General features: G+C 37.8%; 1 protein-coding gene across 8 annotated transcripts in view; it reads right to left on the bottom strand.

Moving 5' to 3' along the window:
- MRPL1 (mitochondrial ribosomal protein L1) overlaps window positions 1–17,233 on the bottom strand; it is an 87,148-nt gene that overhangs the window by 35,713 nt on the left and 34,202 nt on the right. For 5 of the 8 annotated variants that reach the window (XM_053923346.2, XM_053923348.2, XM_053923344.2 and 2 more), the window contains 3 exons: window positions 12,874–12,982; window positions 2,961–3,219; window positions 252–335 (listed from right to left, as the gene is read on the bottom strand). In XM_053923346.2, the coding sequence (XP_053779321.1) occupies window positions 252–335; window positions 2,961–3,219; window positions 12,874–12,950 (420 nt within the window). In that variant the 5' untranslated portion in view covers window positions 12,951–12,982. Of the gene's footprint in view, window positions 1–251; window positions 336–2,960; window positions 3,220–12,873; window positions 12,983–14,130; window positions 14,287–17,233 lie in introns of those variants that run through there. The other 3 variants (XR_006653488.2, XM_024579243.4, XM_045184940.3) reach the window with 1 other exon arrangement.

The following is a 17,233-nucleotide window of genomic DNA, read 5'->3' as shown; positions in this document are numbered from 1 at the left end:
TCTTCTGTTTCTTGTGAGAAACATAACGTTGTAGACTAATAATAATGAAGGTAATGTTCTAGTTTAGCTTTTTCTCACACTAATGACATAACCTCAAATGAGTCGGCTTACTGCTTTGAACTTCAAAGGGGGAAAATAAGACTAGGTGAATGCTAGAACTCTCTGCAACTCTACTCATTCAGTTATTCTAATCATTGATTGATGTGTTACATTAAATTAAATGACATAAAACACTGATAAAGATTACTCACCCCTGTAAATACAGCAACTTTATTGATTTCTGAAACGAATGGGTACGGCAACCTAAGAACACTGGCAAACGGCTCCACTTTTTTCTAAATACACAACAATGGAAAACAATGGAAAAATGATTATGAAAAATTTATTCATCTTTTCTGTATCTCTCACATCTATAAAGAAAACTGACATATTTTGTATTTAATGTTTTAATTCTACTACATATCCTCTCATCAATCCAGAACTATTCACTGATTATAATTTAAGACAAAAGAGATTCTATTTTTTTGTAAGAAGCCATGACGAAAACCTCTCTCTCTCTTCCCAGTGCCATACTCCATGGTACCTAGCTTCTATCTCCACATCATTCATCAGTCTCTCATATACTAAGAGATGTGTTTGCATATCCATATCTTCCCCAGCACCTAGTACACGGCTTTCCACATGGATGGCAATAAATGTTTGCCACATTGAATTAAATTTAAAAGAACATTTAGCCCTGGCCAGGTAGCTCAGTTGGTTGGAGCATTGTCCCAACACGCCAAGGTTGCAGATTTGATCCCCAGTCAGGACACATACAGGAATCAACCAATGAATGCATAGATAAGTGGGACAACAATTCAATGTTTCTCTCTCATGCTTCTTCTCTCTCTAAAATCAAAAAGAAAGAAGAAAGAAAGAAAGAAAATGCCATCTTTTTACATTATCAAGGAGGAGGACACGAATGTAACTATACATGCTGAATATGACAATATCCAGCTGATGAGCTCAGTGGGTCACCCCTAATCTCCAGCATTGGTTCTAAACAACCCAGTGATATTAACCCTAAATCTAACACAGAATGCCAACCCTACAAGGCTCTTCCAAGTGGGTCTATTTTGAAACAACCTAACCCACCTATACTTTCAGATATATTTAGGAAAAGAATTGGAAAATCTAAAGTAAACAGTGGTAAGCAGTTGAGGCACCCTAATATGGGTGGAGATTCGAGGGCCTCACAACTAATTTGTTCAGTCACTTGGTAAAGGACCTGTCTAGGCCTGTGCCTTAGACCTGTTAGGGAAACTTCACATGGAAACAAGTTCTAGGTCTGTAGTTTTGGTGTAGTCTTAAGGTCTAGAAAAAAAGAGAAACAGGGTTCTTTCCTAATTAAAACTGAAAAATTGCATTTTTAGTTTACTTTGAGTAGGAAAAACCTCCTGAGGATTTCTTTTCAGACAAGAAGCACAAACTCTTAAGTACACATTCTATTAGACATGCAACTCAATTTTATTCACTGGCATTCCTTTGCCATTAACATGTCACAACTCGTTTCAGTAAATTTTTAATGGAAAACAATCATAATAATAGCATCCCCTGGGGAATACTGGCTTGTTGTACAAGCAGTCTATCAAGAACAAAAAATGGCTTAGGAAGACAACAGTACCCTTTCAATGTGTCCAGTTTTAAGTGGCTTCCATTGATGAAATGAAACTTGTAGTCCTACAAGACATCTTTATGAAACATATTAACAGTTCACTGAGAAAGTGATCATCTTGAACACCACATTTCTGAAATAAACTAACAGTAATACTGTGGTATAAAACAAAATTATAACAAAGCTAGTATAAACTGTTTCTAATAAAAACTAAGAAACAAGACAGACTGGTTCAAATCCTAACTCTACCACCTACTCTGTGGCTTGAACAAATTACTTTTTGTGTTTCAGCTGCTTCTTCTGAGATTACTATGGGGGTAAATAAGAAAATGCATGCAAAGCATTCAGTATTGTGGCTGGTACCTAACAAATTCCAGTAAATGTTGATTGTTATTATTAAACACCTACCAAGTCCTTTATATGCATTATCTCGTTCTATTTTTGCTATAACCCTTTGAACTAAGCATTTTATCTCCTTTTTTAAAGAGATGAAAAAACTGAGCTTTGAAGAGGTTATACCAGAAGCCCAAGCTCCAACAGGAAATATGTGGTGACGGCAGGAGGCCAGCCTGTGCTGGAGTCTGACTCCAGAGCCCATGCTCCTAAGCACTTAGATGCTGCCTCCTCCCACAAGCTCAGTGACTGTTGTTATTGTTGAGGCTGTTCACTTGTTCAAAAACGTACACCTTTGAGCTTGACCAAAAAAGATACGCTGGGAATAAAAATTTAAATATCATTTCCAAGAAAATTAATTTCTTAAATGAGAAACTTGCAAAATTTAGAGCTATAATGGACATCAATTCTAATCTAGTGTTTTTCCTACGTTTAGAGTTTTATAAACAAAAGTATTCCATGGAACTGCAATATATAAACAAACTGGAGGTTCTGATTGAAGAAGAGAGGGTTTAGCAACCCACCCATGCAAACTCTAAGGAAATCTCTGAAGGCCAATGAGCTAATCCAAAACCCTCCCTTACAGAGCAGGAACATGACATCCAGCTTAAGTAATTTTTCAAAGTTACAGTAATACCTCAATTAATTTTAAGACTACTGTTGTTGAAATCTATGCCAATGATTTTCTGCTAAATAGGAGATATACAGTATGTCATCAACTATGCAGAGTATGCTTAACATTCTGTTTTATATTCGTAAAGTTAAAAAACAAACATTTTTCACGCTAATGTACAGAAAGGGCAAACGTTTTTCTAAAATTTATTACAGAAGGCAAGTTTTAAAAAAAATTAAGGAATGGCAATTTATACAGCCACTGTTCACAAATGAATTCATTTTAATTGAGTTCATATACCTTCTTCCGCAGTGCCATATCCAGTGTCAAATCAAGATAAACTCCTTGTGCTGGATTCGTAAAGTCCAGAATTTGAAATTTTTTAAGTAAATGAATAGCTTTCTCCACTTCGTATATCTGCCTTGGATACAAGCGTTTTAAGTAGACATCATCCTCAGGTTCACCTTCCATAAAGGGATATGACTTTATTTTTTCTATCTCATCAATTTTTTCATCTGATGCTTTTTCTTTGGTACCTTTTTTTGTTTTCTTTTCAGACCTTGGAAAAAGATAAATTCAAGATCAGTTATCTCAATACGTATTCCAAGAAACTAAAAAAAAAAAAAAAAAAAGCCCATGTACCTAAGACAGAAAAAATAACAAAAGATAAAGTTTATTTTCACTCAAAAGCATACAGTGCTTTACAGTTTTTCTAGTTCAACAAATATTAAGTGAACTGTTGTACTCTTTGCAGTCAGTACAAAGTCAAATAAGGCATTGATGCTGCTCTCCAGAAACTTAAGAGGAATAAACATGCAAACAGATCATTTCAACATACCAGTGTTAAACTGTAGGGAACGAACATTTCATCTAGCTAGGAGGCTAGGAAACAGATCTAGAAGACATGACCCAAAGTCAACTCTTGAAGGATAAAAAAGAATTAGCCCAAGTATACACCCAAGAGAAATGAAAAAGCATGCCACACAAAAACTTGTACACAAATGTTTATAACAGCACTACTCATTATAGTCAAAAATTAAAAACAAACCAGATGTCCATCATCTCTTCACCAATTGATACATAAAATGTGTTATATCCAAACAAAGGTAGATTAATCAGCAATGAAAAGGAATGAAATACTGATATCTGATACAACATGTATAACCCTTAAAAATATTATGTTAAGTGAAAGATGCCAGTCATAAAACACCACATATTGTATGATTCCATTTATATGAAAAATCAAGAATGGGCAAATCTGTAGAGATGAAAACAGATTTAGTGGTTGTCTAGACCTGAGGGGAGGGGATTAAAGAAATGAGGAGTGACTGCTAATGAGCATGGGATTGTTTGGAAAGTAATGAAAATGTTCTAAAATTGACTTGACAATGGTAGCACAACTCTGTGAATACACTACAAACCACTGAATTGTATACTTTAAGTGAGTAAATTGTAAAATATGTAAATTATATCTCAATAAAGCTATTATTTAAAAAATAGAGATAGCCAGGCAAAGAAACAACATAAAAGTACTGAGGCATGAAATAGAATGGTATAAAAAGCAGCTCTTACAAGTTCTACCTGACCAGAGCAGAGGGTGGCAAACTTTTTCTGTGAAGGACCAGATAGCAAATATTTTATGGTCTCTTGTCTCAAGGAGTCGACTTTGCTGTTGCAATGTAAAAGCAGCCACATGTAAAAATGCATGAATATAGTTGTGTTCCAACAAAACTTTGTTTATAAAAACTGGTTTAAATTTCATAATTTTCATGTGTCACAAAACACCATTCTTTTTATTTTTTCTAATCATTTAAAAATATGAAACCATTCTTAACTCAAGAACCATACAAAAAACCCACTGGCCATATTTTGCTGACTCTTGAACTAAAGAGTAAAGCAAAAGACAGGAAAGAGCAGATGAGGCCAGTGAATTTTGGTAGCAGCAGGCATCCTCTAGAGGCAATGAATGCGAAGCCACTGAGCAGAAATGATACCTGTATTTCAAGTAGAGTATTCCAGCTGCAACATAAAGGGTGGGTTTGAAGGCAGCTAAATTGGAGACAAGTAAGAGACTATTTCCTCCCTTTCTTCTCAAGAAGATATGACAGCCTAAACCAGAATAGTAAGGGTAACAGGCTACAGAAGATGAGAGATTAGAAAGCCATTTACAACATAAATACTGAATACAGGAAGAGGGGTAAGAGATGATTCTAGAATACTTCTTAGGTTTCTGGCTTGGGTGACCAGGCCTAGAGTGGTATCATTAACTAAGACCAGAAATAAAGCAAAACAGGAAGGTAAGTCCAGAGATGAGTTCAGTTTGGGGCAATACAGAGTTGAGTGTGGGGTTGCATCATTGGCCCCAATTCTTTTGTCCCTGTTAACCTAAAATAAAAGACCAACATGAGAGAGAGGCAGCAAGCATTTATTTGAGATCCAAACAAATAGGCAGTCTGGAAAGACTGACCCAGGCAGAAACCCAAATAGTCATAGCTGTATTATCTGCTTTCTTGTTATCTTTGCAAATAGTTGTTTAGGATTCTGTGTTGCTTTGGGCCCAGTCTAAAGGTTATTTTACCCAGTTTTAACATTCCAAGGGTTTGAGGAGTACACTTGCAAAGCAAGTTTCTCTGGGATGGCAGCTCCAACTCTATTTTAAAGTGACTCAGTTTTGCCCTGGCCAGGTGTTCCATCCAGGGTCAGAGCACATGCAGGAGGCAAGGGAGTAATGTTTCTTTTTCTCTCTCTCTCCCTCTCTTCCTCCCCCACTTCCCTTTTCTCTCTCTCTCTCTATCTCCCCCCACCCCCTCTTTCTAAAACAAGTGAGCGTATCCTGGAGTGAGGATTAAAAAATAAATGAAATGGCTCCGTTTATATATTTTTTTACACCCTTCTCCATTCAAGTCCCTTTGCTAAGTTTCTCCCATTTAAAGAGATGATTTCCCATCACCCTGATTTGGCTGTGTGACTAGTTTGGCCAATAGAATCCAGCAAAAGTGACAGTGTTTCTGCACAAGGCTTAGGTTACAAGAGGCTTCATATATTTCAACTTGTATTTTTTAGTATTTCTGCCATTTTCATAAGAACATGCCTGGGCTAACCCAAAAGTGGGAAGATGAGACATGTGAAACTGAGCTGCCCCCACAGAGCCCTAGGCAAGATCAGACAACTGGCACCTGACCTGCCTACTCACAGATGTAGTTTGCTCAGCCAAGGTCATCAGTGACACCCATCCAAACCTAGCTTAGATCAGCTGATCACAGACTTGTGGACAATGACAAAAAATTATGGGATGGTTTATTATACAGCAAAAGCTAACAAGGTGCTTATAAAGTATCTAAAACACAGGTTAACAGGGAATTGCAGTTAAGACTTTGAAGCTAAGAAGACAGAACTAGAAGATGATATATTTTCTCAGTATTAATTCAAATCACACCTATCATCTTTTAGCCATAAACGTTTTAAATTAGTGAAATAATACTCTATAACTATGTCTGGATTCTGTGGTAGGCAGAATGACGGCGTCCCAAAGACATCCACATCTGCAGGCAAAAAGGACTTTGCAAATGTCCTTAAGGTTGAAGACCTCAAAATGGGGAGAGTTCCTGAACATCCAGGTGGGCTCAGTCTAACCACACCAATTCCTTGAGAACAGAGAAAGCTGTCCCTTCCCCACCTGCATCTGACCGAGATGGGAAGAAACAGGAGAAATTCAGGCATGAAAAGGGACTCAGTTTGCTGTTCCCGGTTTTGAAGATGGAGGATGCGGGGCACAAGCCAGGAATGTAGGAGGCCTCTGGAAGCAGGCAATGGCAAGGACACAGATTCTTCCCCAAAGCCTCCAGAAAGGAATGAAGTCCTGCTGACACCTTGATTTTAGCCCATGAAATCCACATTGGACTTCTCACCTACAGAACTGCAAGATGATAAACTAGGGTTGTTTTAAGCCACATGATTTGTTATGCCAGCAACAGAAAATTAACACGAGGTACTATAAAATACATGTGCAAGAAATGATTTTTTTAAAAAGCAAAATAAATATACAAAATAATAAAATGTATGTGCAAGAGCAAAATTTTTTTTTAAAAAGGACCTCAAAAACCATTTAAAAGTATAATCCTACTCTCACTTTTAGCACTCAATAAAACTTCATTACCACAACTGTCAACGATAACCTCACAGCTAATGAGCAATTTCACAGAACAGCAGATAATGCCAGTGCTCATTTTTAATAGCACACAGGTGACGACAAGTTTAAGCAGGAGCCCAAGGGGATGCATGCAACACATCTCAGCTACCTGGGAAGTACTCCACTGAAACCTTCCAAACTGGAGAAACCACATTTTTATCTTATATTTAGTAAAAGAGCAGTGAGGCCAATGGGAGAAGGAGTCCAGAGAGCATGTGTCAGTAATAAACTCTCTACCTAAAATAAACAAAATGAATTAAGAGCCCTAGCCATAACCTACAGATTTCCTTTACATAAATGCTGATTTCACCACTAAATTTTTAATCATGGCTGAACCTGTCCATTTAATTTGCAATTAACATGAAATTCCCAGAAGCTGAAGTATGATTTTTAAATTCATAAATATTTGCAAAACTCAACAAAAGTCTGATATATAAAGAGTCTGAGTTGGGTATACAACAATTTATTTATTTATACTTTGGACTATGTTTTACAAAATACATATTTGAGGTGATTCAGTGAAAATATTTTTAAGTTACAAATGGAACACTGCTTTAGAAAAAAAAAAGTATACATCATTATAACACAGATCAAATAGGACTCTAAGGAAAACACTTTCTTCCAAAACAATAACTAATTTCACAGACCCACTGCCTGCTTTCCAGGACCTCCAAAAAATGTCTATCTTTATTCATAAGAATCATGTCCAGAAGAACTTTGCTGTTCATGTAATTATGCAAGGCCCTATCAGGAGAGCTTAAATACTGTAATTCTCAGAGCCTAAAATAAATCATACTAGAAAGGTTTTTTTCAGATAATGAGGGAGAAACACCTGGCAATCTGAATCGAAGAGAACAGAATTGAGCTGCAGTTACCTGGGTAACTAAACCACAGAGATTAAATGAGTAAGAGATTGTACTCAGGTAATAACCTTCTCCCTGCCTCACATCTCCCCTAACAGCAAAAGCATGAAAGGAAAAAATAACTCCACAGTCACATCCAAATAAAACAATGTAAGAAAAAATCAGTGCTATAATAAAGTTAATTTCAAGACCTTTGAAGATCTCTGACCCCAGAGATCCAAGTCCTTTGAAGACTGAAGAAACCTTTTACACTGAAGGAAGGGGTTGGGGGGACCAGGTATACAACCTCTGTCAAACTTAACCGAATTAAACAGAACTAAAGAGAAAATGCCTCGGGCATGTAACTATTACTGGAATGCAAATGTCTGGAATTCTTATTTCACAGTGTAAATCACAAATTCACTAACATTTCTGATGCTGGTTTATTTGTTAAACTAAATGCAGAAGGTCTGCTGCCATTTACAATGTAAAAGCTGACAGAATAAAACCCAGTCATTAATAATACAAATAAATAACAATAAAAAAACACAAAATCTGGAAAAGAGTTTAACAATAATAAAGAGTCAAATAAAAATCACAACTTTTCTTGAACCTGTCACACAGCTGAGATCGCAGGGCAACTGAGTAGCCTGAAATCCCAGGAGTCAGCCCCCTCCCTACCCCAACCCCACACATGCACCATCAGGGCAAGTCTTCCTTGCAGCAGAATATGAGAGAAAGGCAAGCGGGTAAGGAAAAAATCAGTTAAAATTTAGGGCTAGAGTGATAGTATAAACCCCCTGGGAGATCTAAACACAAGGGAGTTCACACTCAGTGTGTAGGGCCCTTCCACAGACCTCCGCCAGTTACTCCTGGGAAATACTGGAGCAGGCCGAGGGACTAGAAATCTTCCCCTGAGGGTGCTGGCAAGGGGGAGACTGGCCAATTCAGCCAGAAAAGCAGTAACCCTGAAACCCTCCAGGGCACAGGTAAATACCCATTTAGTGTAGGGGGAAGAAAGAAGAAAAAAAGCTCTGAAACTTCTACCCCTGGGGGAGGGCAGGAAACAGTCCTGGGCGCAGTATCCTCTACCAATAAAGACATGGAAGGGGCCAAACATTCTCGCACAAGATCTGCAATAGGCACACACCACAGGGGCAAGGGACAAATATTGAGAAAACCCATCTCCAAGGGCTAGCCACCCCGGGCCTACTTAAGATGAAGGCTGGATTTGAAAAACAGAGAATCCCACACACACCTATCACCAGCCTAACAAGCAGTGAGCAAGGACAGTCTACTACTGGGTGGGGACAAGAGGATGGAGAGAGACCACCCCCCATCCCTGGAATCCTCTCCCCCACAGCTGCACAGACAAGGCAGAAAACTGATCATACACCAGGAATACTGACAAAAACCTTCCAGCATCCCAGGCCCCACCCAAAGCACAAGTGAAAGCACAGAAATTTGAGGCTGATGATAACCATAGCAACAACATAACCAAACCCCAGATATCTGACTGGCCTGATTCATGCGCGTGACAGAAGAGGCACGGGCATTTCCAGGAATTGATATAATGTACTTCAGTCTCAAATGTTCCACACAAAATGTCCGGCAGTCCACAAAAAATGTTGAAATACTTCAAGAAGCAAGAAAAATAACCTATTGAGAAGAGGGGAACAGAGCCAGAGTCAGAGATGACACCATGGCCTTTTTTAAACAGGATCTGCCACTGGCAAACCATGGCATATACATACATGAACATGCATGGAAGGGTGGGGAGATTCAGAATGACAAGAGAGAAGGAAACAAGCACAAGGCCCTCCACTGTCTCAGATCCTGATTTTAAAATGTAGCCATGAAAAAACTATTTTTTAGTATATTATTAAGTCAGTAGATTAAAAAACTAAAACCACAACTATAATTATGAATACTATGATTCCCTTCAAGCTACTGAATAACTCATTGTCAGACATGGAAAAAAATTGCTAATAATTTTTCATTTTTTAAGTATGCATACTTCTAATACCATGCTTCTTAGGTTGGTGAAATTTTAAAAGTTGCACTAGAATAGAATTCGAAGATATAAAATGATAAATTTCTATAGGATAATAAAATATTCTCAAAATAATTAATGTCCCTAATAAACAAATGCTTTAACAAAGCAGGAAAAAAAACCCCAAACCACCCAATAGAAACATGGACAAAATATGTAAATTAGAAACACACTAAGAAACACAAAGAGAGACTGATGATATCCAGGGCTGGTAGGAATATGGAAAACTGGGCACTCTCACTCACTGCTGGGCAGGCATGTAAATCAACCCAATCAACGCTTCTTCACCTTCTCGACAACAAAAAGGAATCAAGGTATTATTCACACTCAAAGAAAGCCTCCTTTCTAGTTACATTTCCACCACTTCTCTCTTTATCCTGTATTCAAGTCATATCAGACTGTGTAACATCCATTATCACTTACTTCATGTCTCTATACCACTGAAACACCTTCCTCAAATTCCCCTGCAAAATCCTATCTTTCTAACCCCAGCTCAAATATTTCTTGCACTAGGTGGAATTGATTGACTTTTCATCTGTGATCCCATAGCACTTAGTCCATTCCTCCAGTCTAACAGTTCAATCACATTAAAGTTGAGGTGCACATAGGTGTTAATTTATAATATATAGAGAGCTCCTACTAATCTACAAACAAACAAATGGGAACAAAAGCAGAAAATTCACAGGAAGGAAAAATATAAATGGTTCTTAAACACGTGAAAAGATATACAACCTCAATAATAAAAGAAATACAATTTAAACCACGATGATACCATTTATTACCTATCAAATTGGCAACAAAAAATTTTGGCTACAATGTGTATCAGAAAATAGGCATTTTAATAGTACTTGCTGGTAAGGACATAAACTGGCAAGATCTCTAATAAGGTAGTTTGGACTTACCTATCAAAATTATAAATGCACACATCTTTTGACTCAAAAATTGTTTTTTCAGAATTGATACTATAAAAATATGCATATTTGACAAGATCTATGTTCATGGCTATTCACTGCAGGATCATTTGTAATAGCAAAAGATTGAAAGAGTAAATATGCATCAATAAGAAAATGGTTAAATTATGGTAAATTTATATAATGAAATATACCCATGTTCACTGAAGCATTATTTCCAATAGCCAAGACATGGACACAACCCAAGTATCAATTGATGGACGAATGGACAAAGAAAATGTAGTATATATAGGGTGGGGCAAATGTAGGTTTACAGTTGTTTGTATGGAAAGTAATACAATAATGAATAATAACACAAGAATTAACCTCTGTGTTTCACGTACACACGACTGTAAACCTACTTTCCCCCCACCCTGAATACAATGGAATGCTATTAGGCCATGAAAAAGAAGGAAATCTTGCCACTTGCAACAACATGGATGGCCCTTGAGGGCATTATCCTAAGTGATAAGTGGCATATATTATGGATCTATAGGATCTCACTTATATGTGGAAATTAAAAAAGAGAGAGAGGGAGAACAGATTAGTGCCTACCAGAGGGATAAAGTGAGGGATACGCAAAATGGGTGAAGATCATCATCGAAAGGTACAAACTTCCAACTATAAAATAAATAATTAATGGAGCGATAATGTACGGCATGGTGAGTAGAGTAAATAATACTGTATTGTTATTTTGAAAATTGCTAAGAGAGAAAAATCTTAAAATTTCTCATTCAAGAAAAAATTTGTAACTCTGTATGGTAATAAATGTTAACTGGCCTTATTGTGGTCAATCTTTCACAGTATATACAAATATCACATCATTATGCTGTATACCTGGAACTAGCATGTTATATGTCACTTATAACTCAATCAAAAAAAAAAGAATGACTAGACAGTTCCATCTGAAACAATCTCCAAGATATGTGGTTAAGTTAAAAGCAAGCAAGAACAGAACAGAGTGTATAGGTAAATACAACTATTTTCCTCTACTCACAAGAATTATGACACCAAATGCATGGGTTTTTTCCACATCATCCAATTCTCTGGTATCAGCAAGGTACCCTACAATTCAATACAATTCTGACACTCTCTACCTGGTTTAGCATTAGATCCCAGAAGTTACACCGTCTCAGTCCCTCGACACTGCCCCCACTGCAGATGCCAATCACAAGGCCCAGCCTCCAGTTCTTCTGACCAATAGGCTATCCATTCAGGGTGTACCACAATCCCCTCCTCAGGCTTCATAATTTACTTGAATGGCTCACAGAACTCAGAGAAACACTTATTTACCATTTACCAGTTTATTATATAATAAGGGATACAATAAAGGATACAGATGAATAGCTAGATAAATGGGTGAGATCAAAAAGGGTCTGTAACACAAGAGCTTCCGTCCCCACTGGGTTTGGGAGCGCCACCCTCTGACAGGTGGATTGTGTTCACCAACCCAGAACCTCTCTGAACCCCACAGTTCAGAGATTTTTGTGGAGGCTTCTTCATGTAGGCATAATCAACTCTGAACTCAATCTATAGGCATTTTCCCCTCAGTGGAGTATAGAGAGTGGGGCTCAAAGTTCCAAGCTTCTAATCATGGTTTCAACCAGACCCAATTTAGGAGCCCGCCCAGAGTTGCTTCATTAGTAAAAGGATGCTCCTATCACCCAAGAAATTACACGGGTTTTAGGAGATCTGTATCAAGAAATGGGTCAAAGACCCAATTTTGGAACAAGAGATGCTCCTGGCATCCCTATCACTCAGGAGATCTACTAGGGTTTTAGGAGCTCTATGTCAAGATCTGAGCAGAGACCAATACAAATATTTATTATGTCACAAAATCCTAGCCCCAACACTTATTAGCTCTGTGACCTCAGGCAAGTATTACATAACCTACTGGTGCCCTGCTTTTTGTCTCTAAAAGAGTATAATAACAATAGCTTCTAAATAAGGTTGCTGTAGAGACTAAATTCATAACTGAATGTCAGGGTTCAATAAATGTTAAGTATTATTATAATAAGTCATACATATCTTTAACTCAGGACTATAGTCAAAAAGGAGCAGAGATGACAGATTTTACAACTACATGTCCCTGTATCTATTTACGGAACCAAGTATAATATTTTTTAATCAGAATTTTAAATGATAGCAAATGAAATAACTAAAAACAAAAAATACTTACTTCCTAGCAGCAGCGAAATGTCTATTGGGCACCTGAATGCATGCAGAACAAGGATGAAGAGGTGTCTGATAGACCATCTTGGAGATGCTATGCCTTTGATGTGTCAAGACTTGAAAGAAAAAAACATGTAAATTATTAATATTAAATAACTACACTCACAATTTTTGCAGTTTTAATCAGTTTTCCAAAACAAAAACATTCAACATTTTGCGATTCTTAATCATTCTTTGAAAAGTGTAATGGATACTCTACTTCTTGAAACTAAAGCCAAGTAAACACAAATAACTGAACAATTTTGCCTTCACTTATTTTTAACTTAACCTAGTTCAGGCTCAGAGTATGTTAGCTATATTCTTACAGAATATGTATCCTGAATGTTTTAAATAATTTAAATTTTATTCATTTTCATAAATAGATAATATATTCACAGAGTTGCTCAAGGTACTTCTGAAAGAACAAAGTGAAGGGAATTGACTTACTAGAGATCAAGATGTGTTATAAAGCTATGGTAATTAATACACCATGGTATTGGCAGAAGTATAGAATGACGAACTAATAAAACAAAACACAGCCCAACAAAAGATTCATGCACGTATGGATATCTGAAATGTGTAAAATGGGGGTGATGCTGCCTCCACCTAAATCTATCTTAATAACAATACATTATCACTGTGCTTCAAAAACACAAAATTTAAAAAGCATTGTACCAAAAAAGGGATGTAAAATTCTGGGAAGAGTTGCTACCAAGAAGTATGTCTGAAACAGCCGCCAAATGAAAAATGTTGATACAAATTCGACAACGTCTTTGGAAGTTTAATTTTGTATTCGACTGCAACTATGTAGTACTCTGAAGCACTAGCAAGCATTTTTATAAACGTTAGAGTTTACTTTTGTGAGCCACACATATATACCATCTTTTCTTACCAGAACTAACTTCACTTCTCGGCCCCCGGCCCCCAGCCCCCAGCCCCAGTATCAGAGATACAACCCTGTCCTTGCCTCTGTCCCTATGGGTGGCTGAAGGGGTGTCGATGTACATGCCCCTCCCATTCCACTCCTGGGGTGGACGGCTCCAGAAAGGTCGTTTTTCAGTAGCAGTGACCCTTTGGAGACCTTAGAACCCAAAAAGAGCAGGCCGCTTTTCCAGCTCCCAGTGCAGACCCGTGCGTAGGACAATCTGGTTTACACTCCGCTGCAACAGGACACCCTGCGCAAGAAGTCTTCCCCGCCCCAAGCCCACACAACGCCTTATTTTACCTCTACCCAGGCATCTTACGGGCGCCGCCATGTTGACCGTTCCGGATTGTGTTGATAAAATAAGTCCTACGCTTCAATTTGGAAGAAATTGTGAAAGAGTTCCCTTCCGGAATTGGTAGAGAGGGAAGGAATTAAAAGGAGCAAAAAAGGGGCGGGAACCGAAAATAGGCTTTCGTGCGGACGTGGGAGGGCTCTGGACGCCGGCGCCCCGTGGCGGTGTTACCGTGAGTCCTCCGTGCTGCCCAGGAGCCTGTGTTTCGTGGTTCCGCTAGGACAGCCTGAACATCTGCAGGGAAATCGGCTCTTCCTACATCCCAAACACTAACAAACTTTTTCTTAACTCAGCGCAGAATCAGCGGGGATGTAAATTAATGTTAACATTAATCAGTACTACATTTTGCCCCTGCTGGCAAATTGTGTCATTAGGATCAACTGAATAATATTTAAATTTATATAACATATCTAGTTTTAATATGACAGAGCTGAGACCTACGCACAGGTGGTTCTGATTGAAAAAAATAGAAAAGAATCAGCATCCTTTCCATTACGTCACAGCTGTTGGTATGGTTTATCTAAAACAAATTTGGTGACAGATTGTATCACTTCCCAGTTTAAATAAAAGCCTCCAGTGACTACCTCTGGAGCTGCTTCTGGCCTCCACCTCCCTCCCCAGCTTCAATCCTCCTGCCAACACCCTCCCCTCCCCCATGCCCCCAGGGTTTCTCATCACCACACTGTTCACTCTGTCCCCTCTGTTTGGAATATCTTGTACCACATCACCTAGGTAACTTTTTTTTTTTTTTAAGATTTCAGCTCAGACTTTTCTTACTGAAGAAGCCTCCCGCCTTCCCTTCCCAGGCTGAGTTATAGCCATCCCTTCTTGATTCTGTACAGTACCCAGGGCTTATATCTGGTTTTGTTTGTTTTTAAACAGTTTTATTGAGATTTAATTTACACAGCATAATATTCACCAATCTAAATTGTACAATTCAAACATTCAGAGTTGTGCAACCATCACCACAATATACCTGTTTTTCCCACAAATCTGAGCTCACTGTGGGCAGAAATGTCTTACTCATTTTTTTAACCTTAGTACATTCTACAGTACCTGGAACATAGGAGGTTCTGAATAAATGTTTTTTGAATAAATGAATATGTTCATCCATGAATTAGGAACTCACTTAGAATAGCAAGCCTGCAAAAACTAACTTGCTTCCATGAAGCTGCCTACAGGAAATCAGACTGGGCCAAAGTTAAGAATTTCAAAAATGCTTTATTTTATATTTATGTATTGTTCTTACCTACATGAAGAATAATATTTCTAACTTATTTTCCTGTCTTGTTAATACCTAAGCAGTTACTACAAATGTTCCACACCCATTTATGGATGTTATACCAAAAAAATTCAAACAACTTAAATCTACCCTTATGGTTTCCCTTTCTCCTTCATTCTTTCCCTTCCTTCTTTTCACAGACCAAAACAACCATTGCTCACATGATACTTAAAGATGAATTTCATTTGAGGATATACCAGAATTGGAGCAAGTTCACCAAATCCATTCAGACAAAAACAAACACCCAGATTAGAGGCGCTGGTCCTTAGACTCTACATCCCTCCCTTTCTGAAGCTGGAGTCAGTTGGCCCCCATCTGTGTACTTCTTTATGTCTCCTGATTAAACAAGAGAATTTAAATATTTGACATTGGAACTCTCATAGTATGCTTGTAGTAGTAGTAGCCTTACTAAAGCAATGTCCTATAGAATTACAGCTTATCTAATTGCCCATTTTGAACACCAGAATTTCATGCCTTTAGTCAGGTGATGTCCGGGTGGTGTCCAGAGACCATTTATCTGTATATAACAATATATAGAGAGATTATTTAGCTTGAAACTTACAAAAACCACAAAAATCCACCCTCTGAAATGGGAATTCTGAGCCTCTAAATATTTAATACATAGCGTGGTTCTCATTGAAGAGAGGCAGTAGAACATTCTGGTTAAGCAGTGGCATTCTGAAGCTAAACTTCCTGTAATTGAAACCCAGTATCATCACTTACTAGCCATGTCATCTAGGGCATATACCTCTCTGAGCTTCAGATTCCTCATCTGTGATATGGGACTAATAATGAGATAATTTATTAAGGTACTCATTACAGTATCCAGCACAGAATAAACACTCACTTAATGTTAGATGTTATTAGTAAGGAACCAGGGAGAGTTCTTAACTAGAAAGGCAAAATGAATAAGCTGTTCTAGCCTAGTATCCCTTCTTCTAATATTTATTTCTTAATATGATACATGCTATTTTTGTCCATAAATGTGCTAGGATGTCACTTTCTTTATATCAAAACTTTTATTTTCAGAAAATCTTAAGATTGTGTTTATGCACTTCCTCAAAGTTCACTTTAAAACAACTCTTCCCAGTTGGTTTCCAGGGAGGCTTATACTTTCCAGGAGTCTTGGCAACACGCCAGCTGCCTGCCTGCCTGCTTGGCTAAGAAAAGCTTTTAAATATTTGCCTAGCCCTGTGTTTTTCTTGATCTGCATTTTCTGTCTTCCTCAACCATTTTCCAGTTGAGCTGAAAACTTCATTGCAAGAAGAGTCACTTCTCATTTGAGGTTAAGGTTTAAAATGGGTTTTCTTATTGGATAAAAATAAGGAATTCCATAACATTTCCTACTTCAGTAGTGCGAATCAGAATCAACAAGGAGACTTTTTAAAACTCACTCCACAGAGTTTCTGATTCAGTAGGCCTAGGGTGGGCCCATGATTTTGCATTTATAAATAAGTTTTCGGGTGATGATGATGTACTGGTCCAGGGACCACACTTTAAATACCACTCCCTATGTAATACTATGAAATGTTTTCATCCATACTTACCATTAACTTGGGGAGGAATTGTTTTGTTTAATAATTTAATGCTCCGTACACTATAGGCAGTAAAAATATTAATTTCCCCACATGGTGTCTTTAAAGCTCTTATCTTCTCCTCTATGCAACGACTGCTACTCTACACCTGGATTTCAGCTCTGAAACTGTCCAGCTGTCAGCTGGGCAAATTTCCAGTGTTTACCTGTCGGCCTGTCTGGATTTCAAGTATTA

The sequence above is a fragment of the Desmodus rotundus genome, chromosome 4 (assembly GCF_022682495.2).
Source record: "Desmodus rotundus isolate HL8 chromosome 4, HLdesRot8A.1, whole genome shotgun sequence".
In the NCBI taxonomy this organism is placed as follows: Eukaryota; Metazoa; Chordata; class Mammalia; order Chiroptera; family Phyllostomidae; genus Desmodus; species Desmodus rotundus.
This window is presented reverse-complemented; position numbering and strand designations above follow the sequence as displayed.